Here is a 23,044-nt window from a genome sequence, read left to right as displayed (position 1 = left end):
CAAAGGAGAAATAAAAACCAAAAACAGGCCGAAGAGGAGACATTACAGTGGACTTGCATATTACTGAAGATGAATGGGGGCAGATGGTGTACAGCATATATTTTAACTTGCATTACGATCATTCATGACTTTTGGCATCTATAATGAGCAAACATGACGGGATCAATATGATTCTTGAACTGGATGATATGAATGACAATAAAATTCGATTTTTCATAAATATGCACCAAAGTTCATCAGAATGACTGAGAAAAGGGCAAGGCCGGACTATGCAAGCACAGTGCACAGACTGGTGTTTGACTTCCTTAGCCAAGACCTCAGTGGATCTTTCGTCTCTGCATGAGCCCTTAATCCACATTACACACCAACAGGCCTCGCAAATTTTTAAAAATGCCACTAGATATGCAGGGCGGGTCCCTTAGTTTACATACTCGATTTAAGAGAAATGCAATTTCCCCAAGGTGACTGGTACCAAAACAGTTACCAGTGCTTTCTGTAAAATGCTCCATATTGCCATAAACACCTCACATTTGGGCCGGTGCTGCCAAGCATGCACGGTGAAAGTAGTATTTGCCATTTACTGCAAACAAAATGTGTTTGCAGTAAATGCAAAAAAAGTTTCTAACATCCCCATAGTGGCCAGCAAGATCGAGTACCATGCAAATGGTACACACACTTCATAAAATCTGCATGCCAAGGCTAGCGGGCTAGTAGATTTTGCAAGTCCTGACTAGGAAACTAATATTTTAGTCTCCCATTCCCTGGACTTCACTAATTGCCCATGACCCTTCCCTCACTTTTGCCGACCACACATCAAAAACCTAAATAATTGACATATCTGACCTCTCCTTTGATTCTTTGGTCAGGAAATCCTTTGTCCACAGTTTGGCTCCAACCCATCTATCTGGGAGAGTTGTGGAACTTAGTGGGAGCTTCCACGATCAATCTTGTTTAGGAATGTCGAAACAGAACATGGTCAAAATCCCTCCTTGAGGAAACATACACACAGGATAACAATGAGGCAGTACTGGAGGGTAAACGTGATTAAAATAAAGATTATACAGTGCTCAGTTTTTCACAATGAAAACAGTGAGGTTTACTCATGCGCTCAAAGAATGCAAATGGGGTTGGTCATTTACTTTGCTAACCTAAGTCCATATTGCAGTAACTTGATGGTCCAAAATCATTTCACCGTCACTAAATTGCCTATTAAAGCGTTTCACAAATAGTTACCGTTTGACTATCTTGGACCCACTTCAAACACAAATGCTTTATTTTCTACACTTAACAGCCTCTTTACCAATTGGCTATAAAAGCTAGAGACTACCTTGGAGAACCCCTTTGAGCCTTGAGGAAAGTCTAGAACATACACCAGAGATAGCACCACTGCCATGGAGACTGTTGTGCACTTTTCAGTAATGCCCGAGCTGGAAATGTGCCTTTACTAGTGTAACTGATCAACAAAGTGGTGTGGCAAAGTTGCAGTGCAAACACTGCACCCAGTCCCCAGTCCGCCTGAGAGTAGTACGGACGGGACCAGCCCTGGACTATTCCTGAACCACCAGAGAGCAAGTAGCTAGGAACTACCAGGTCCCAAATAAGGATATTTGGGACTGCATCTCCCAAGATGCATCAGGTTTAGAAGTTCAAACCTAGCGTGGATTCTGGAGTGTCTTTCAGGGATTGAGGGAAAAATATGTTATAGGCAAACATTAGCACATCCTGGGAGACCCCTTAGTCAACAAGTGCAGATCCTCCAAGGGAAAACAAACTTATGCAAACCCCTCCCAGCCAGTAGCAATGCTTGTGAAAGGGAACAGTTCCCCACCTCCCTGGAGCAGCAACATTTAAAGAGATTCGGCAGGGGAAAAACGATTTTTGCACAGATGTGAACTTACTAGATTAATTGTTCAATACCTTTATTTGACCGCAAGGCCATGGAAGCACATGAAAACACATGCTAGCAAAAAACAAAACCATTCAGAATTTAACAATTGAGTCACAAGGTGAATTTTAATCAATACAACCTCCCACCAAAGGAAAATCACAGTTGTGTAAAGCCCTATGTCCCCTCTGCCAATAACAGACCCAGCAGCGGCCAGCTTCTGCCAGGCGATTGTATTCTTTATGGCCCAGTTCTACTGCAACTCCTCCTCCAGAGGCGTCTCCCCAAGGGCAACACATTTGCCCCGGAGAGCACAGAATTATGGGGCCTTGCTGCAGCTAGATAGTCTATTTTGAGGTCACAGTGGGGTCTGGTTCGAATAGAGCTATTGGTTAGTGGGGCACATTTTGTATTGATGCCCAAGATGCCACAGGCTTTGCTTTGGTCCCAAGATTCAATCCAGATGTTATCAAAATCATTATCCCCCTGAAATGAAGTCTAGTACAATTTAAAATACCGTCCCGTGATACAAAAAAACTGCTGCGTACAGTATGCAACCAATGCAAGCTTTTGTTTATCAGCACCTCCCTTTCTCTTCTTGCTTCCTTTTATCTTTTTATCTTTTTTGATTTCTTTTTAAAGGCTTGTCCTCCATTTCTGTGGAATTGTTTACAAGATAACTGTATTTTTATCGTGGTAAATCGGCATAATGTTGGTTTTTATATTTTGTAAAGATCTACTTGATCAAAACAAATTTAAAAAAAAGATTGCTGGATAATTTGGGGACTTGGTGCAGATACACCATACCTCTCCGTGATCTCTTCCCAGGATGTATTCTGTGGGCCCTGCGGCGAGTCACACATATGTGATCAGTTTGTGCTGCAAGGACATCCCCAACTGATAACCTATTGATTAGTGGTTTGGGTCCGGGTGCCTGGGCTATTCCCCTAAATTTAAGTTGCTCAGACCTTTGTACCTTTTGGCTCGATGTTGATAAGGATAGCACAGGCCACTCAGTCTTACATGGGGCCAAAAGCACTTGATTGATCATAGCCCCATCAGGTCAGTTAGGTTCTCCACTTGCACAGGGTATCCTCATCCCCGTTGTGCTCGAATTCATAACACTTATGGGGATGTCCGGGTTGGTGTGAGTTGGCACCCCCGATTGGTGCTCGGTCCCCAAACCAGCCCCCTTACCGATTGGTGTCCACCTGAAAAAACTCCCCTCTCTCCTAGGCCTCTATTAGGACTAGGAGTAACCTCTTCACCTTCCAGAGTTCTGCACAGCTGTCACAACTGCAGGATTTAGATGATCCCTGGTCAAATGGGACATTGACTGGATAGGTAAGTCAAATATTTTAGGGGTACATGAGTAGTGGGGAACCTGTGGCAGTGTAATCTCAGGGTAACTCCTACTTTGACCAGGAATTGTAAAATAAGGACTTGTTGTAGGCACAGCATCATTGGTGTGGCACTGTTTGATCTCTGTGACTTCTGGGAAAAGGGGCATGTTCGATTTTGGCTGGGTAAACTGCAGATCCAAATCCATCAAGTCCAGGAAATTCCTATTTGGGTTTGGTTTAAGCCCCCTTGTGGCTGGAGTCGTGGTGTCTTAATCCATTGTAGTAGTTTGGTCTTTTGGGATAGTTGACAAGGATTTCCTAGGCGATGCCCCCTCCCCCAAAATTAAATGTGTGTTCAATGTAGAGGGGCAGTTTGGGTCAGAGATCCCCTTGCTCTACGACATGCTCTGGATCACCCACAAGTGCTATACTGCTCATGTCCATTTTAGGTGTACTCCACAACTCTGGTGATTCATTCCCAAAAATTGGTTGATTTCCTTAAATTAATGTCAGTCCATTGTGATGGCCCTTTTTATATCGGAAAACCCACTGAATATTCTATGCAGGGGGGACAGCCAGGTGCAGAGCAGCAGACAAACCACTCCTGCACTTGGAAGCAAACTGAAATAAATCCAGGATTGCAGCAAACTTCTTGAAGACTTCCTTCCCCTGGCTTGGAATAGGAAGCCAATTAACCAATGCATCTGAATGTTTGCCTCGGCTACTGGGAAAACCTTGAAGGCTTTAAAGCGGAGGCTTTGGGCCTCGTTATGAGTTTGGTGGTAGCTTGATGGTTAATCTGCTGAGATACCACCAAAGTGATTTACTGTTACTGCCACTTGGTCTGGCGGAATTACCACCAGACCACAAGTGGTGGTACGGCAATGTTAGTCCCCATTTATGCACTCCATACGAATTTCACTGGAAATACCACCTGCAGAAATTCTGCTGAAATGGCAGTTTTTTGGCAGTAAGGTGGCAGAATTACCTACAACATTTTTCTGGAGGTTTGTCCTCCAGCTCATCGCTACACCCATATTTCAGTGGTGCGGTAATGCAGTGGTAACTTTGTTACCACTGCATTACCATTGTTTTTGGTCACACGGCCAAACTCAGAATGAGGCCATGTATTTTAGGCTGGGAGCGGAAGCATAAACGTAGGACAGCACCAGGGCAAGGGAGCCCCTTGAGCCCAAAGTAGGGATGTGATCTAGTGAGGAGAAGAGCACCCCCCTGAACCCTAAAAGTGGGGCCAGAGGGGGATCTTCCTAAACCCCAGATGTGGAGTGCGCTCTAGTGAGCGGGAGAAAAGCCTTTATAAAACCCAAATGTGGGGACTACTCCAGTGAGAGGAAGAGGGGCCCTCTGAACCCAAGAAGAGCAGTGAACTCCAGCAAGAAGAGGCGAGCACCTTGAGCCCAAAACAAAAAGATCCCGGACCCAAGGGAAGCTAGGCGAGGGGAGCGGTGAGAAGAAGTATGAGAGAGAGTCACTTTAGCACCAGAAGAGGGGCTAAGTAGCAAAAGAGGAGAGCCTGGTTCACCCAGAAGAGTGATATGCAACAGTGAAGAGAGAGAGTGAGCAGGGCACTATATCCCTAAGGTGTGGAAGGATGAGCAAGGTATCATATCCCTGAGTAAAAACAGAGGGGCAGAGCCCCTTGCCCTGAAACAGGGTATTATGTTACAGAGAGAAGGAGAGCCCCAGTGAATGAGAGGACTTGTGGGGCACTGGGCTAAACGAGGAAGCCCTTAATCCCGAGAGAGGCAGGAGGCCTTGTGGTCCCCCCAAAAAAGGGATGAAGACAATACTAGAGTGACCTGCACAGGAGACCTCTCTGTCTGGGACTGTAATGACTTTGTTGGCTGGCCTTCATTTTAATCTGGAGTTCAAAGACTACGTCTCCTAAGAACCTTTATGTTAAAGCCATCCGCAACCAATCTCCAGGCAATCGTCTTATGTTTTAACTTTAATTCAACTTTGTATGCTTCCTCTGCTGCCATCCGTTGTGTGTTCCCTTTGGTATATGACAGAGGGCAGGAACAGGATTGGAATTAGTCACTTCTCAAAATCAAGATCTGGTGGAAGGAGTTCCTGGCAGAGCAAGACTATTTTTCAGTTGTAATGGAAGGCTCTCACTGATGATATGCATCTAATTTCTACTTGTTGTTCTCCTAGTATTAGAACTACAAATAGACAGGCCTCAATCTAACAATATTCTTTGGAGGAGCTAAGGTATAGGTTCAATGCTACTGGGCTGCAGAAGGTGGATTCATGCAACAGCTTGTGAATAGTTAGAAACGGGGTCTCCTGACAATTGGTACCTGTGAAGGTTCTGATCATTTAGGGAGGGACCTACAACTTTTCCTAGCTCAATCATAATTAGAGATGCTCTATTCTGGACCGATGGCGCTGCAGATGTCTTTTCTGGCAATCTAATATATTTTAATTTTCAAACATCCCACATTGTGTGCACATACTATGGGGGTCAGTTAAGACTCCACAGTTAATATGTGCATTCTACCGAAAGAGTGTCCACTGTCAAGTAAAGACCTTGTGTGGACAAGAGGTTCATGTGGATTAACTCCTCTTCAGGTTTCCCTATTTCCACTCATAGGAGGAGACAGGTCAGGTCTACTCCAGTCAGTGCCCTAGGATTTGGAGATGTGATATTCTGTAGCGATGCACGCAGACTTCAGTAACCAATGAGAATGGACAACCATGTTCATTGACTTTTACATGTATTGCAAACTGGTCCAATCCAAGCCCTGGCGTATTTTCAATCAAATGCAAAAGAAATTGACAAACCATGGACAATAAAACCTGAAATGAAATGTGGAAGGATAGCTCAGAGGCAACAGGTTTGTCTTTGAAGCAAGAGAATGCCACTCAACACAGGTTCGAATCCCGATCACACGCTTAGAAACCATTTGCTGGTATTAAGCGTGTTATAAATGAACAATGAAATAAAAAAATAAAAGTGGGGTCAGGCACAGCATTAAACTAAAGAGACTTAATTCGAAATATAACATGCTCTTTTGTAGATGTGTAGGAATAGAATTCCAGTTACCTCCTTGATGGCACAGCAATATTTGCACACCTTAGCTAGCTTGCCAATGCTCAAAGGGCAGTGGCCAATGAGGGATACATTATTGAGGCGATATGACCTGAGACGTTCAGCAATCCCTGCCAGGAATGGCACACTGCCCAGGTTAAGGACCAGAGTGAAGCGAGGGTCCCTTAAAGAGGGCAATGATGCAGATACTGGCCTGGTCGTCCCACCACCAAGGGTTAATTGGCATTAGCGCCCGGGTGCTAAGAGCGCATTTGTATTAAAACAAAGAAAACATAGGCCGGTGCCGTCTAACGCCGGAAAGTATGCAAGTACATTTTTCGTGTTGATCACCATGATGTCATCAACAGAGAAAAGGGACTTCAGAGATGCAGAGCAGGATCAGTCAGCACAGGTAGTTTTATTTTTTTTAAATTCAAAATCGCCCTTAGCACAGTCATGTGCACAACGAGGGTGCTACGGGGCGGGTGAGCGATAAGGGAGGGTAGGGGGCCAAGGCAGGGGGCCACTCAGGCTGTTTGGAATTCAGGTATTTAACCATTGAATACAGCCCGAGTCTCAAGCGTCCCAATTGGCTAGCACCCCGTGTCAGCTTGCTAACGAAGGTAAACAATCTCACAGTGCATACAGACCTTATTCATTAAGCATGATGTAGTGGAAATAACACCTTGGTTTTCCGGAGGCCAGTCTAGTGTGAGCCCCAACTCCACAGTTCAAGCAAAAATCGAGCATCAATATAGATGCTTGTGCAAGATGGGCAGGGGAGATCTAAATGCATCCAAATGCAAACGAGAGAACTCTGTGCAAGCCTCAAGCTCATCTAGCTGTTCAGGGATGGGGAGTTTGGTGGAAGTTACCACAATGAATACTGTTGGGGTAGAGAACGGAGAAAAAAATACCTGTAGGCGGAATGCTGCTCCACTGTAGGCTACTCAGGGTGAAAATCAAGTTCATGGGGGGGGGGCTCTCATCTTCCCCACGAAGATGGCGGCACATAAGAAGCTGCCACAGGATGTTACTAATTAAATGGGTACATAACTGGCTGGTTGTCTCCATGTCTGCCCTGGTCTCTTGCCACACTACTTGCATAGCTGGAACCACTACAATCAGTTACAGGCAATGCAACAAAGACAAATGCAAAACAAAGCTGGATAGATATCTTCAGCTATTAACACACATGGGTCTCAATTACGCTGTCGTCATCCTGGGTCAATGTGCATAAGGTATGTGACATGCTTTTGTGCCTGGTGTGCGCACAATTCTTGGTTGCGGAGAAAGTCCAATCCCACACTCATCCTGTACCTCTAGCCCACTGGACTTTGAGGAATAGGCAGGAGGGCAGGTGTGTTCAATGACCACACCCACCGTGGAGAGGTTCCACACGGGTCTGTACTTAACGGTCTGGTGTGGCGGTTCCATGGCACGGTGACAGGCTGCGTGGCTCACTGACACACTACATCGTTGTACAAAAGAAATTCCCAAACCAACATCAAAAAGGAACAGTCCACTAGTGACGGTTAGTGGGAGGTGTGCACGGAGTCAACAACCAGATCGCCACCTACCCCCATTTCCTGCAATGGAACCCTGCAGCACTGCAAAGTGAGGTGCCTTAATTTCTATAGCAAATGCCTCCATGCAAATAAAGGACGAGTCCCTCTTGGTATTCACAAGGACCACAACCACACATGTGCATTCTGGATTACAGACTGGACCATGTCGGTCCTTCTGTACTACCACACAACATGACCCACACTGAACATGGCAAACCTCAGGCACACTCACTCCATTCTGAGGGCTATGTGACTCTAAAGCGTCTAACGTTTAGAACGGTCACTTCATGGGGGCTTTTACTAAGCATATGATATGACAGGTTATTTATAACACGCTTAATACCCACAGGTTTCTAAGCACGAACCAGGGGATCGAACCCGTGTTGCTCCGTGTCGTCTGCTTTCGCGGCTGGGCACGTTGCCGCTGAGCTATCCTCCCGAGGACGCATATCTTTCAATAGAACGCTACTGTACACATGATTACTTTAAATCCATGCAAGACCTTGCACTGTGCAAACAGGGGAGTTACTTTGTGCCTGCATTGCTCTTCAATCATCCAGGTGCCCCAATAGAAGTATCACGCATTTAAATTTGGTGTTTTTGGGGAGGAGGGAACCTAGCGTTAAACAAAGGTTCCCAGAAATATGTCCCACAGACCAGGAATGGTGGTATCAAAGTATTGGGAAACGGGTAGTAAACTGGACAGAATTCATGGATCAGGTATTGTCCAACTGGGTGATGCCCCCGTTTCTAAGCCCATGCTTGCTCTTCCCTGATGTCATGCACTCTGTGCTAGTTGGGAGTGCATTACCTTTGGGCAGGAAACACATGTGCACACATATGAGCAAGCATGCAGAGGCAGACAAGCTGTCAAATAGCGGTACACATGGGGATCAAACGTAAGGGGATCGTAAAACCCCCAGTGTAAGCAACTCAGGAAAGTTACAGAGCCACGCAGGTAAAGGCAGGGAAGCGAGGAGTAGAGTAGACCTGGCAGCAGAAAGAGTGTGAATGAGGGTTGGACTGCAAGGATGTGACAGGAAAGGGAATGGGCTCAGAAAGTTCATTGCACTAATAGTACACTGGAGACAGAGTGAGAAGGGTTTGGGGACAGGGTGCTGAATGGATGGATTTAGAAAACGGATTACTGGATTGTGCACCTGTGAGTGTAATGTAAATGGTCTTGTATAGCGCCGGTCTACCACTATTGGGTGGCCTCTCTGCGCTTGACTGTGTTAGAGAAAGGGGTTTGGGGTTCCTTGGTGGGACATTGGGAAAGGCAGATGCGAAACGTGGTATAAATGGGTGCAGGTCAGAAGCACCCGGACCCTGAGTGCCAATGTGCTTTCTATGGGTTTGGCAGAAGAAACTTGGGAGACGGTTATCTCTAGGGAAGAGCCCAAGAACTAATAGACTACCATGCGAGAGGGCCCAGATAACACAGGGTTAAAAGGAGAAAAATCCCACACGACTCTTCCACTATTAACAAGTATAACTGGTCTAGCTAGCCCTGTATGTCCGACCAGGAGCAGCCCTGCACAAGCAATGCTGTGTCTTACTTTGAAGCGCTCTCGCTTGTACGGGTAGATACAGAGTCCTAGGACTAAGGACCGGCAGCAGAATCCCCGTATGAAACAAGCAGCACCGGTACATTGGGATGGCAGCACTCAGACATCGCCTGACTAGGAGCTACCAATCTGGGAGAAGACATGAAGTGGGAGGAAAGCACCACATAGCTAGAAACAAGAAGACACAGGGAAACACAGGCGATGAAGACCAAGGATAATTCAGATGATGGCTTGGGATTAGGAATGGGGAGTGCAGCCACACACTGCACCAACCTACATCCAGGCTTTACTCTGCTTTTCGATGGTCAGGCATTCCCACAGAAAGTTTTCACCACTTTTCAGAATAAACATTCTACAAACGGGCACATCAAATCACAGTAAGCAAGAGGCAAGTAAAGGGTTAGAGGAGTGGCTATGGACCGTATGTGCACCTTGCAAAGTATCCACGTCCAGGAACATGTAGTCACAAGCACAAACATGAAATCGAGTCCCCCAGAATACATGTACAGGGTTGTGCTGCTCAAGCCGGAGGAAGGGAAATTAACACACGTTGCGAGCCACAAAGCTTCCCCAGGGTCAGTATGCACCAAATGCAACACACAGTGCGCCACACCGTGGGAACAATCAAAGTGTGGTGTACAGGAAGTTGATTAAGAGCATTACTGCAGATAATGATGTTAACTTCATGAAGGCAAGCCAGTGTGTGTACTCTGGCCCCTGGAGCAGCTACACGAGGGCCAGTAGCCCATATCCCGCACTCAGACTGTCGGCTTTCATGAAAAGGGACATCTGTAAGCCTATAAAACTGAGCTGCAGCGCGGGATCTTGGCAAGATATAAAACACAAGCCTGCATGTTGAGCACCGAGACCAGAAGAACAGCGCGCCTGAATTACCACCTTAGCAGGAAGCCATCACCAACAGGCAAAGCACAATAAACTAGCAGTTTACTCAAGTTTAAACATTTAGAATACAGTAAACTGTAAATCCTTTTACCTTCTTGAGAGATGACGATGAATTTGGACGACTTGATGGTTTTGCCGTTGAGGGTCCAGGTGACAGTGGCAGGGGGATCTGCGGCAATCCGACATTGTAAGACCAGTTTTTCGCCATCCACGATGTGAGCATCCTGGAGTTTCTCCAGAAAGGAAGGGGGGACCCCCTTATCCTGCGGTTTCTTCTCATTTACCCCACCATCCACCATCTCGCAACCGTGCTCGCAGTTCACGCTGTCGTTCTCGTTTGGCGGCGTCTTGGTGTTTCCAACAGCATCAGTACCATTGCCATTTTCAGTCAAGGGTTTCGTCTTGTGGCTGAGCAGGGATCTGAAATCTGGGTTGCTTGGCTTTGGTGCCACCTTCTCTATAGGCTTCGGGGTACCCTTCTTGGCCAGTACTGCCCGGAAGTCCACCTGCTGGGGAGTATTAACCTTCCTCTCATCCTCCGACAAGGTCTTAGGTTTGACCTGCCTCTGCAGGTTAGCGCGGAAGTCCATTTGTTCGGCCGGGATCTCCTTCAACGCCTCCTCTGAAACTGCTTTGGTGCTCACTTTCTTGCCCAAAACGTTGCGGAAGTCTAGCTGCTCAGCTTCTTGCTCCCGGAGCCGGTCCTCGGTGCGCTCCCGGACCTCGATGCGGCGTTTGAGCAAGCCTCGAATGTCCTCCTGCTCTTGCTCGGCTGGCCGGATGTCACCAAAGCTCCTCGGGGCACTGCCTCTCCTCCCAAACCTCACTGCTCCATGGTCGGCAACATCTTGGCTCTCATCAGGGCTGGTCTGCTCCCTCCCCCTGTGACCAGCAGAGAAAGGAGAGAAGGAAGAGAAAGGGGGCTGGTTTAAACGCCAGGAAGATTCCCGGGTTAGAAATGCGTTTATAGAAGGGAAGGATGATCAGAGAAGCACAGCCCTTCAGGTTGTTGCATCAGTGATGACTTCAGTGCCCATATATGGGCACAAACAAAAAAAAATACCCCCTTCCCCCCAGCCCGCCTCTTCTGGGACTAGCTACAGCGCTTCAAGCTGCACGATCAAAACACTTGCATGGGCCCCATTTGGGAACGAGGCGGGTTCGCAGCCAAGCGTGGCTCTGTATTAGCCGAGCAGAAAATAGAAGGGGCGCGCGGGCACAGCCTGGGAAGCGCAATACTCACTCACGACGCGGGCTCCCCCTGGAAACTGAACTCTCTCTGAACGTCAAGGACACCTGGCAGCTGCATTCTCCAACCGGGTTCCTGCAAGTTGGACAGAATCACAAGAGGGTTGTTTTTTCTCTTTTTTTTTCTTTAAACGCCCCTCAAGCAAAACAATTAAGAGTGCCATAATTCAATTACACGGTACTGTTTTAGAATTTTAAAAATAATATCAAGCCGCGTTCCAGCCCTTGTTTCTAACTGGCACATCTGCTGTTAAAGGCTAAAGTAATTTAGAGAGTTCACTGCCTCGAAGCGATTCCTTAACTCCACTTAACTTTATAAAAACAAAAAAAGAAGAATTTGGAGTAAAAAAAAGCAGGGCTCTCGCACACATAAATAGCAACATGTTTTAAACCGCCCTCTTCACTTCCAAGCAAGGGGAAGGTTGAAAGGAAAGCATTTCTCACTTCAAACTTTGACATGTTTTCAAATCGCTTGTAACTTTTTTTCAGGAGCAGCTTTCAAGCTTCACAGACACTGCCACGCAAAGCACGTCGCCTGCCGCAGAGCGCGCTCCCCAAGCCGCCCCTCCACGGCGTGCGCGTGTTTATATTAGAAAACTTATATGCGACTCCATATTTGGTAATGAGCACTTATTCCCCCCATTGCAGGGGAATACCGCGGATGCCTTCATTGACTGCCTCCCATCACAGCAGCCTCGGGAGAGCGGCGTCCCCTCACAAGGCACGGGGGCCTTCCCGTAATGGCTGCTAATGTTTTATCCAAGTCGCGCGCCGAGCGATGGCCCTCCCTTTCCCAGGCTGCTGGAATCGCTTCCATATAAAGTCCTTCATAAACAGTGCGAGCCATTTGGGAAGGTTCTCAAGGTGAAACAAGGGGGGGGGGGGGGGCTAGGCACTCCCAACGAACGCTGTTGGAGTGGGCACCCCCAACGAACGTATAGCTATTGAAGCCCATAGCTTAAGCAAGGCCCGGCTTCATGTCTGGGTTATAAAAACAAGGGTAGCTCGGTCACAAGACTAGATCCCGGTGCTTACATTTTAATTGGGCAATAGTACATGGCTCCAAAGTCTATACCATCTAATTATGACCTGGCCCGATTAATGGGGAACCCTGGAGCATTACTATAGGGTGACCTGCTAGGACTTAAAAAAGATTATTATCGTCCTCAGGACAACAGATGGGCTGCCCATAGATTTTCTTATTTTTTTTTATTTTTATTATTACTTTTTTAAACTTCAGTGCATAGTAGTCGTTTCACAAGTAACAAATAAAAAATGGTGGCCAGGTTCAGGTGAGGGAGTGCAGAGTCCTCACGTGTCCTGTGGCCATGTGGGAGAATGCCATCCAAGGCTTCCCCCATTTCACATCTGTGAAAAATACAAGACCCACAATGCAAAGCAAAAAACAGAACTGAATGACCTTCTCACACAGAGCCACAAGAAAGTTGAGAGCACCGAGAGCGACGAGGGGAGGCCGGTGAGTAGTTGAAAGGGAGACATTTTTAAGGTGGATTCAAGCAGGTGGAAAAGCGTGGGGAGTCATTACTGGGTGGATGGAGCCAGAAAATGTTAGACGGCCGCAAGGGGCACTCTGATTGCTTCGGACTCAGGTGTGGATCAATAGTTTCAGCATTTGGAGTGAGCGGATTGGTCCACAGACCTGCCCTGGATGCTAATGGAACTTACACATCACAACAATGGAACTAGCCATGGTGAACAGAGTGCAGCTGTTCCTGTTGGATATCCGATGAACACACCCTCTACAATGAGCTCTGTATAGCCGCCGGCAACAAAATTATCTAGTTTTCTGTGGACCAGTCGACATTTTGCTCCAACTCAATGCATGGCTGATTACCTGTTCAACGGGCCTTCCACCGGGGTCAGGGGAACCCTACCAGTATAGGCCATCGATATTGGAGCACATTCTACGTATCCACCCAATCGCCAGCCACCCAAATATGAAACTCGTGGCCAAACAGATACATTAGGAAGCCCTCGCACCTTCTGCCCTACTCTTAGGAGGCTGAGCTTGGTGAGTCTTTAGAGTTGGTCTAGACACATTCAACACTCCCTGACAAGTCAACGCAATACAACCCCCATCATCCCTGCTCCTGATAACAAAACTTTATCTGTTCCAGCTCCCGGAATGGACCCCTTCCACCCTGCCCTCAAGGAACCAGTTAAGCGCTTTGAAACACATTGTGTATAGGCGCTATATAAATATCATATAATGTGCCCAGCATGGCTTTCACTTCTTTTATTCATACACCAACTTACCAGATGGAGGGCAGCCAGTGATTCATTTGTAAATAAAAATGTGTGTCAGGGCCCAAATACTTTCTAGCACATATGGGACACATCAGGCAGGGAGCTGCTGGCCCACTGGTGCCACCATTGATGGCAGTGCCCCAAATTGCCAGCATACTTAGGGTATAACCTGCAACTCCTACCAACTACTGCGGCTGATGGTAGGCCATGGCAGATGTGCAATTTGTAGATGCCAATCAACATTTAACATACTAGTTTAAGGCAAATGTTTGAGGGATTCTTTAAACACATCATCATTGTAAACATTTTGCTGCGATTCAATAGACGGCAAGTGGAACATATTGACAATCCACAAACAAAACAAGTAAACATGCTTTCCTCTTATGGTAAATTGACAAATGCAGAAAAAAATCATTCCTGAACTGTTGAACTTTCCTGTCAAACACTGCAGCAAAATCGTGTATAGTTTGGCACTCATGGCAGACACTTCTCTTATTCTCTCTTAGGCAGCGGCCTTTTCCCTGGCTTTGCCCCTGTGTTGTTGCTGCTGGCTGGTGACTGTCCTCTTATTGTCAACCCACACTGCAGCAGCAGAGCTGCATCACTGTCAATTCAGGTTAGCCGGTCAAGTGGCACAGCGAGTAGAGCGCTCGCTTTGACACCCGTGTAGAGCCTGCTAACGCAGGTTCGAATCCCGGCGGGGCCAAACTCAGCCTTTAATCCTTCCGAGGTCGATAAATGAGCACCACGCACCGTGGGTAATAATAAGCATCACTCAGACATCTGAGGGTTTGTAGCGCTATATAAATGCCAAATTATTATTATAATAACTGGGGCACTCATCACTGTCACCTTCCAACTCATTGTTTTCCATGAAAACTAGTACTATTTGGGTCATTAGGTTCAGGAATAACAATGAACCGGCCCAGACTGAAGAGACTGCACCCAGTGCACATTGTTGTATGACAACTACTGAATGAGAGTTAAAATAAGGTTTCTGAAAAACCTCATCATAATCAGACAGAGTCTGAGAAAATAAGTGTGGGGGCTCAGAAATAATTGCCGGAGCCTGGCTCTGGCAAACACCCCCACAAATGAGTACTGAGGCCAGGCCAGGATTTTCCTCCCTGAAAAGCAATGCAGGGTGTGGCCGAGTCAGAGGGCCACAGGAGGAGGCAGAATGAATGGAGCAAAAAGAAATGGTTTCAAAGTGCACAGCTGGGCCGAGGACTGAAGAGAATAAGCCATCAGAAGTGAGGCGGGAGTAGAAGGCAGTAGAGATGAAGGGAGTGATGCCAAACACCAAAGTGCATGCTATGTTCAAAAGTCTTATCGAGCAAGAATAGAACACAAGGCATCATGGCGCTACAGAGTAGGGACACAGAAATCAGTGGGGTCACTTTATGTGTTCCGATACCTATGGAGCATTCAAAACTAGTTTTGGGAGTTGTTTGCATAAGACTATTTGATCTATGGGAAGCACATAGTCCAGGTGATAAGGCATTCCAGATGGTTGTAGCCTGCATTGAGAAAGCTCTCTGCCCCAATTGCCTTCACTTGAATTTTAGTGGGAAGAGCAAGAGAGCCTCAGAGCAGCAGCATGAACATGGAGGTTGATATTGTGAGAATCTTTAACTGATTAAAAAGTGTGGTGCCTTTTTAAAGAGCACATGCATTATAAACGACACACTAGCAGTCCAGTAACCTTTTCAGTCATTGCAAGGACGGGATAAATAGGAAGGATGTGGCCATGTAGCACCAGAAATCCTGCTGCTTTGTTTATATTTGCCATAAAGAAGATAACGAAAACACTGAAAAACACAATTCACATAGTAGTTAATGTGATATGACACCAAACAGCTTGGACTCTGAAGAAATGAAAGAGTAACAAAAAAACCTACTTCACCTGAGCGGATCGAGAGACTATAGAAAAGGAGTGATATATGAGTATCCCGGATTCTTTGCTATAGGTAATGGAGAGAGGCACACACCTAAGACATCAGGGCAGATTTCTACCAAACAGTCTACAATTCCTGCTACAAGAATCATTCACTCAGTCTAATTTAATTGGAGTCGAGTTCAGGCCATCCGGGTGTCAATGGGTGGGACCAAACCTGATTTGCATATGGTCTTTCCCCTTTTGTAATGGCTTGGCAGGAGATGAACAATGGTCTGGAGGGTTACCCAGAGTATTGATGGAGGTTAAGATGAATTCTAAACCATCCAACCACCACCTTTTCTGTTTTGCTGTAGTCAACGTGTACAAGACAGTTGTAACATTGGTGTAGGAGGTAGTTGAAGTGTTGAGAGGAGAACTGAATTTTCCATAGATTTTGGAGTTATAAATCGCGATCGGAAAGCCAAAGGCAGAATCAGCTGCAGCAAAAGATAAATATTAGAAAGAGTGGTAAAGCAGAACCCTGAGGTACTGCACAAGTAGCCAGTCTTGGACGGTAACCTATGCAACACTGGCAGAAAAGTATTGAATCTAGTCAAGGGAGTTTGTGTCTCCAATAGTTGTGGTAGTACCTTTGTCCCGTTTTCAATGTCAATTCATATTTTTTGAATCTTCTGGTTAAAAAGGGTCATAATGGAATCGCACATTATGAGGGAGTGATGCATGAGTAAGTTGAGTACAAATTCTGAAACTCTTGCAGGATATGGACAAATCCCTTTTGAGACGATGCAGCTTCAGTGGTACGTTCAAGAATGTGTGCTTTCTTAGAATTAAAGATAGCTCAGCAAGTAGAGCTCTCACTTTGACATCTGTACAGGGCATGCTGACGCAGGTTCGAATCCTGGCAGGGCCAAATTTAGTCTTTCGTTCTTCCGAGGACGATAAATGAGCACCACACACCGTGGGTAATAATAAGCAGCGCTCAGATACCTGAGGGTTCGTAACACTATATAAATGCTAAATTATTGTTATTATTATTAAAGAGAAGGCTCTAACATGGGTTGTTAGAACTAAGGGAACTTATTTTGCTTCAGGGTGCTATGACTGGTGCCACAGTATCTCTACTCATCAATTTCCTTCTTCACTTCTAATGCTGCTGACAAACGGTTTACTAACAACTTTCTTACTGGAAATGTCATGCTTTTTACTTGGAAGGCAGTGGTTGATCCTTTCTTGACATCCCAACTGCTCCTTGCCTTCTACCTTGCTTGGGTACCGGGATCCTTGGAACTCTACTGACCAGCTGTTGTGAAGATCTACACCTGCAGTCCTGCCTGTACAGCTGCCTTAGACATCTCGCTCACTGTCTGCTGGTTTACACCATAGACCTTCCCTACCAGTGCTTGCACTGTTCTGGCGCCATGTTAAAATAAGGGAAGTGTCATCCGTGGCGTCAGGAGCTGGTCCCCATTCAATCCTGTGTTAACAGGACGGAGCCGGGGTCGGTTCTTTGCACCGCATTCCTTCATCCAGTCTACTGCTTCCCAGCCTGCTTTCAGCCTACGACTACTACGATCTGGCTACCGCAGTACGCAAGACTCCTGGAGACTCAGGTACGCAACGTCCACGGGACGCACAGTTTAACAGGTCCAAAACTATCCAGTAAACTGGCTCTACCACTTACCAAAAAGTAAAAGAAAATCAGTTCAGTGCCCTGCAATCTTGGTTCTTCGCAAAGGTGTCTCCAGTTGTCCCGGGAATCCCTCCTGTGTCTGGATGCAATGATGAGAAGTAAATAGCAGTTTGACTGAAAACGATTCTTGTCAGTCTGTCAAAAGTACCTCAAAGTTCCCCATAGTTCGAACTAAAAGTATCAAGTTCCTGAAAAAATAATATGCCCAATTTAGGTGTAGGGATATTTCCGATAGCTTTCCACCACCTTGGTCGATTTCTCACTACTTCGACCAACTGTTGGGTTCCTCCCGTGATATCTGCTTTTCACTCTGCTTATTGTGCCCCTTTAGTCTTTTTGGTTCCCCAGACCCAATACCTCATAGTGGTTTACGGTACCTTGGACACCTCTCTTCTTCTGGCTCTTAGTTTTCGTGTGTCCCCGTTACCCTTTGGGAGGTTTGTACTGTTTGGGGTTCTCTGGCTCCTGTAGCCCTTTGACTTGTCTCTTTCTCTTTTGTCACTCTGCTTATTGTGCCTCTGTGGCTCCTTTGTGGGCCCCGGGTCCAAAATCAATAAGTTCTTCAGGGTTCCTATGACCCCTGTCAGCTTCTGGTTCTCTTGGTTTTCTCGGGTTACTGTGACCCTTCTTGAGGTTTATGGGGCTCCCGTACACAGACTCAATGTGGTGGGCCCTCAAACAGATGCCAAGTCCAGGAAGGACTGGGTCCTCCGCTCTCCATTCGAGAGCCAACAGGAGAGAGAAAGAGCCAAGACTAGCAGAACACGAAGACTGCTAGCATCCAGTATGGAAGAGCAGCAATCCACAGAGAAGGCTGCCATAATCCAGGAAAAAGAAGGTGCGACAAATCTGGGGAATTTGTCCCTTCTTCCCTAGTGGAAGCCACTCCCTTTGAGGCTAGGTAGGCAAGCCCGCTAGGCAAAACCCTTCCTGGCGGTTTGGGAAAGTGGGACCTCACTGGGACTGACTCCCTTTTAGTGGACAAGGACACCCATTCCAATAGGGGAACTCCCTATACATAAGGTTTTATCTGCCTACATGAGAGTAAGAAATACTGACATTACCTCTATGTGTTTGGCTCAAGGTATGGCTGAACTTTCAACATGCTTGGCAGCCTGTTGTGAACAATACACCCCTTTTGTATATTGGACCAAGAATAAAAGGGCCAACAACCCTTGAACGGAGGAGGAGAAACCCAATGCCGAGGCGAGTTTCAGACCTGAGAACTTCGGCATGGGGTGAAGCCGCACAGACTAGCGGAGTGGGCTGCATCATGGATGGACACGTGCGCCAAAGGCAGATGCCTTATGACAGATAAGGAAGCGTGTATGAGGCCTAAGAGGCAGAGGCTGCGTGAAGCAAACAGGACCTGGTGGTGTGACCACAGACTCAATGTGGTGGGCCCTCAAACAGATGCCAAGTCCAGGAAGGACTGGGTCCTGCGCTCTCCGTTCGAGAGCCAACAAGAGAGAGAAAGAGCCAAGACTAGCAGAACACGAAGACTGCTAGCATCCAGTATGGACGAGCAGCAATCCACAGAGAAGGCTGCCATTGCTTATGAGACAGACCTCACTGGAGCAAGCACCGCAACACAGCAGGTACGTGGGTTGACCAGCTTAGAGGGGAGGAGTAGGAGAAGAGAAGAGAGAATGATGGGGAAAGAGGAATGGACTACCCTAACCCTATCCAAGGGTCACAAGGACCAGAGAGCATGAGACAAGTAGAAGGGTTACGGGAGCCCCATAAACCTCAGGAAGGGTCACAGTAACCCGAGAAAACCAAGAGAACCAGAAGCCAAGAGGGGTCATAGGAACCCTGAAGAACCAATTGATTTTGGATCAGGGGCCCACAAAGGAGCCACAGAGGCACAATAAGCAGAGTGACAAAAGAGAAAGAGACAAGTCAAAGGGCTACAGGAGCCAGAGAACCCCAAACAGTACAAACCTCCCAAAGGGTAACAGGGACACACAAAAACTAAGCCAGAAGAAGAGAGGTGTCCAAGGTACCGTAAACCACTTTGAGATATTGGGTCTGGGGAACCAAAAAGACTAAAGGGGCACAATAAGCAGAGTGACGAGCAGATATCATGGGAGGCACCCAACAGTCGGTCGAAGTAGGGAGAAATTGACTAAGGTGGTAGAAAGGTATCAGGAAAATATCCCTACACCTAAATTGGGCATATTATTTTTTCAGGAATTTGATACTTTTAGTTTGAACTATGGGGACCTTTGAGGTACTTTTGACAGACTGACAAGAATTGTTTTCAGTCAAACTGCTATTTACTTCTCATCATTGCATCCAGACACAGGAAGGGATTCCCGGGACAACTGGAGACACCTTTGTGAAGAACCAAGATTGAAGGGCACTGAACTGATTTTCTTTTACTTTTTGGTAAGTGGTAGAGCCAGTTTACTGGATAGTTTTGGACCTGTTAAGCTGTGCGTCCCGTGGACGTTGCGTACCTGAGTCCCCAGGAGTCTTGCGTACTGGGGTAGCCAGATCGTAGTAGTCATAGGCTAAAAGCAGGCTGGGAAGCAGTAGACTGGATGAAGGAATGCAGTGCAAAGAACCGGCCCCAGCTCCGTCCTGGTAACACAGGATTGAACGGGGACCAGCTCCTGATGCCACGGATGACACTTCCCTTATTTTAACGTGGCGCCAGAACAGTGCAAGCACTGGTAGGGAAGGTCTATGGTGTAAACCAGCAAGCAGTGAGCGAGATGTCGAAGGCAGCTGTACAGGCAGGACTGCAGGTCTAGATCTTCACAACAGTTGGTCAGTAGAGTTCCAAGGATCCCGGTACCCAAGCAAGGTAGAAGGCAAGGAGCAGTTGGGAGATCAAGAAAGGAGGAAAGGACCGGGAAGGGGCTAGCGGAAGGGAGCCTGGCAGGACTGGGCAAGAGGGCTGCAGGATTAAGGCCTGGACCAGCGAGGAGGGAACAGGTCAGGGCAGGACCCAGCCCAATGGGAAGACAAGAAATGGCAACCCTACCCCAGAAACAGGCACCAGAACGAGGAGCAGAGAACAAGGAAGCAGCAACAAGGATGCAGAAGGTTTTGGAGCGAAGCGTAAGGAAAACCCCAAACCGTGTTGAGACGTGGCGATTCCTAACACCGGATTGCTAAAATAGAAATCTGGCATGAAAACGAGGCATGAGGCGCAGAAGGTGAACACATGCGCGAAACGGGTGCTGCTGCGAGAACGAGGCTTGGAACACAAGCTTGTTCTCAATGACTGCGCTGACGGCGCCTGCGTCCTGCTTTACACAGGACGGTTGGCACACCCAAGGGGAGTGTGCCCAGGAGGGTGCAACTCCTCCAAACCCTGAGGCGGGGATATAACTGCCAAGAACGAGCCTGCCCCATAGGACCCCACTGCCGCCCTGCACAGGTAGGTGTCTTAACAGGACCCAGGATTATTTTTATTTATATGACTACTGACAAGCACCTTAGTTTCCTTTGGTTAAGAAGGGAACTCCCTTTTAGTAGTAGGGTCAGTGAAATGTTTTCTTTTAATTTAAATAAAATTATCTTCAAATATATCCTCTGCTCCAAACCCTTCTTCAGGCTTGCCACAATGTCTAAACCTGCCTGGAGAACAGAATGTCACCAGACATAAGGGAATCTTCCAGGAGTACAGATTCTAGATTAATAAGGTCTAAATTGTTCTAGTTACGTGTGGAAGTAACATTATTTAACATCTTGAAGGGGTGGTTAAAGTTAGTCTTATTAAGTGAAAAGGAACTGAGAAAGTGGGCCAACCAACCAGTAGGTTTGACGTTACAAAAAGTTACACAAAGGTCTTTCAACATAAGGTCAATAGTGTGTCCATGGTGATGTGTAGGACTATATACCAGTTGTCTGAAAGACACCTTTCCATGTTTCCCATGCCATTCAGTAGAGAATAAGAATACTGAAAATAGATTTGAATCCACAAAACCACCAAGCTCCCTCATGGACACACTCCAAACATAAGAAATACTTGAGACTACAAAAAAGGATCACAAAAGCTCTAGATGCTGGAGCACGAAGGAACCATTTGCCTCGTCTGAAAAGAAAATGATGGCCAGATGGGTTTACGCCCCACCTCAGAATTATGAAGAAAAACAGAAAACCCGAACAAGCTTGGAGAAAGCATTACAACCAACAAGACAAAATTGCTTACCAAAAACAGGAATAGCTCTACAAGGCAGAACTCCAAAAATGAATGAAACTGCACTATGCTGAACACATCTCAGAAGCAAGCAACACACAGAAAAAGATGTTCAACTTCAATGAGATAAGAAACCAGACATCTTGCAACAACTTCCCCAATCCCTCACAAAAACTCTGATGACCTTGCAAACCTCTTTAAAAACAAAAAAACATTCAACAAGTCATCAACTCAATGCCCAAGAAGATTAGGAACTATACCATAAATAGTCCCATTCCAGGGGAAACCTCAACAGTGAAATACTTCACACTGATCTTTACTGAAGATTTCACTAAATTAGTGAGGAACAGCAACAAAGCCTGCTCGACTAGTATAGCTTTTCCCACCAGACCACTAACAAAACATCCTCTGCAAAGAAACACAGGCAGAATACTTCTGCAATCCCAAGAACCGCTCACTAGTAATAGGAACTTTACCTAGGAGTTTCAATGCTGCCTACATTAAACCACTTCTCAAAGATTGCATAGGAAACACTATACAACCCAGCCAACTACCGGCCTATAATGTACATCCCTTACACTGCCAAACCCACGTATATGGACAACTACAGACACACCTGGAATCCAGCCAACAACTGTACCAGGCAAAAGTTAGATTCAGGCCAATGAGAGAAATTGAATCAGTACTACTTTTAGTTTGGGACAACCTAAATGTGCTCAGAATCCATCTCTACCCTGATCCAGATCTATGTGATTATTTTGTAGCCAAAGATTTTGAATCCGAAAATTACAAATTTGAAATGTCTGGCATGCAATAATCATGTACGCAATAATCATGTACATCACTGCGCCCCCTATCCCCTAAAAGAAACCGCTGGTGGCACACTTTTCTGTTGTCCTTCTCTGCGGCTCTTTCCCTGCAATACAAATTCTGCTTCCCAATTTAGGTGCAAAACTTCCACTGCAGTGTCCATTTGTTTCAGTTTCTTTGTAGCTTTCTTTGTCCCCAGCTTTCCTTTTTATGGAAGTTGGATACACCCCTGCAACTCCTGAATTCTGATAATGTCATTCAAGGGGTGTGGGCGAAACTCGCTCCTCCCCTTATTCAACATTATCGGATTTCGGGGTGTTTTTCAAAGCCAAATTGAGCATTTTTGTCCATTCATTTTTTCCTGGTATTTATGGGTATGCACTGATACTACTAGATCTCTCAGCAGCATTTGACACAGTCGACCATGCAATCCTCATCAAAAGGCTACAAGAAACAGACATAACCAACACTATTTTACAATGTATGAAATCCTTCCTGACAAAGAAGAGAAATCACCTGGCTACTACCCTTCAGCTCAACATCAAGCAAAATCATGACCCCAATCACAAAACCCATTAAGGGGTACTGAAGTCCATGCTACATTTATGCAGACGATTCTCAAATCAACTACAAAATCAATACAAGTGAGGACA

At 46.4% G+C, this 23,044-nt stretch overlaps 1 protein-coding gene across 4 annotated transcripts in view; it reads right to left on the bottom strand.

Moving 5' to 3' along the window:
* MYLK (myosin light chain kinase) overlaps positions 1–23,044 on the bottom strand; it is a 1,914,870-nt gene that overhangs the window by 630,231 nt on the left and 1,261,595 nt on the right. For all 4 annotated transcript variants that reach the window (XM_069616671.1, XM_069616673.1, XM_069616672.1 and 1 more), the window contains 2 exons: positions 11,566–11,646; positions 10,414–11,204 (listed from right to left, as the gene is read on the bottom strand). In XM_069616671.1, coding sequence (XP_069472772.1) covers positions 10,414–11,204; positions 11,566–11,646 — 872 coding nt within the window. The remainder of the gene's footprint in view (positions 1–10,413; positions 11,205–11,565; positions 11,647–23,044) is intronic.

This window comes from Ambystoma mexicanum, chromosome 9 (genome assembly GCF_040938575.1).
Source record: "Ambystoma mexicanum isolate Mex_15411 chromosome 9, UKY_AmexF1_1, whole genome shotgun sequence".
In the NCBI taxonomy this organism is placed as follows: Eukaryota; Metazoa; Chordata; class Amphibia; order Caudata; family Ambystomatidae; genus Ambystoma; species Ambystoma mexicanum.
Note: the sequence above shows the minus strand (reverse complement) of the source record. Positions and strands in the feature narration are given on the sequence as shown.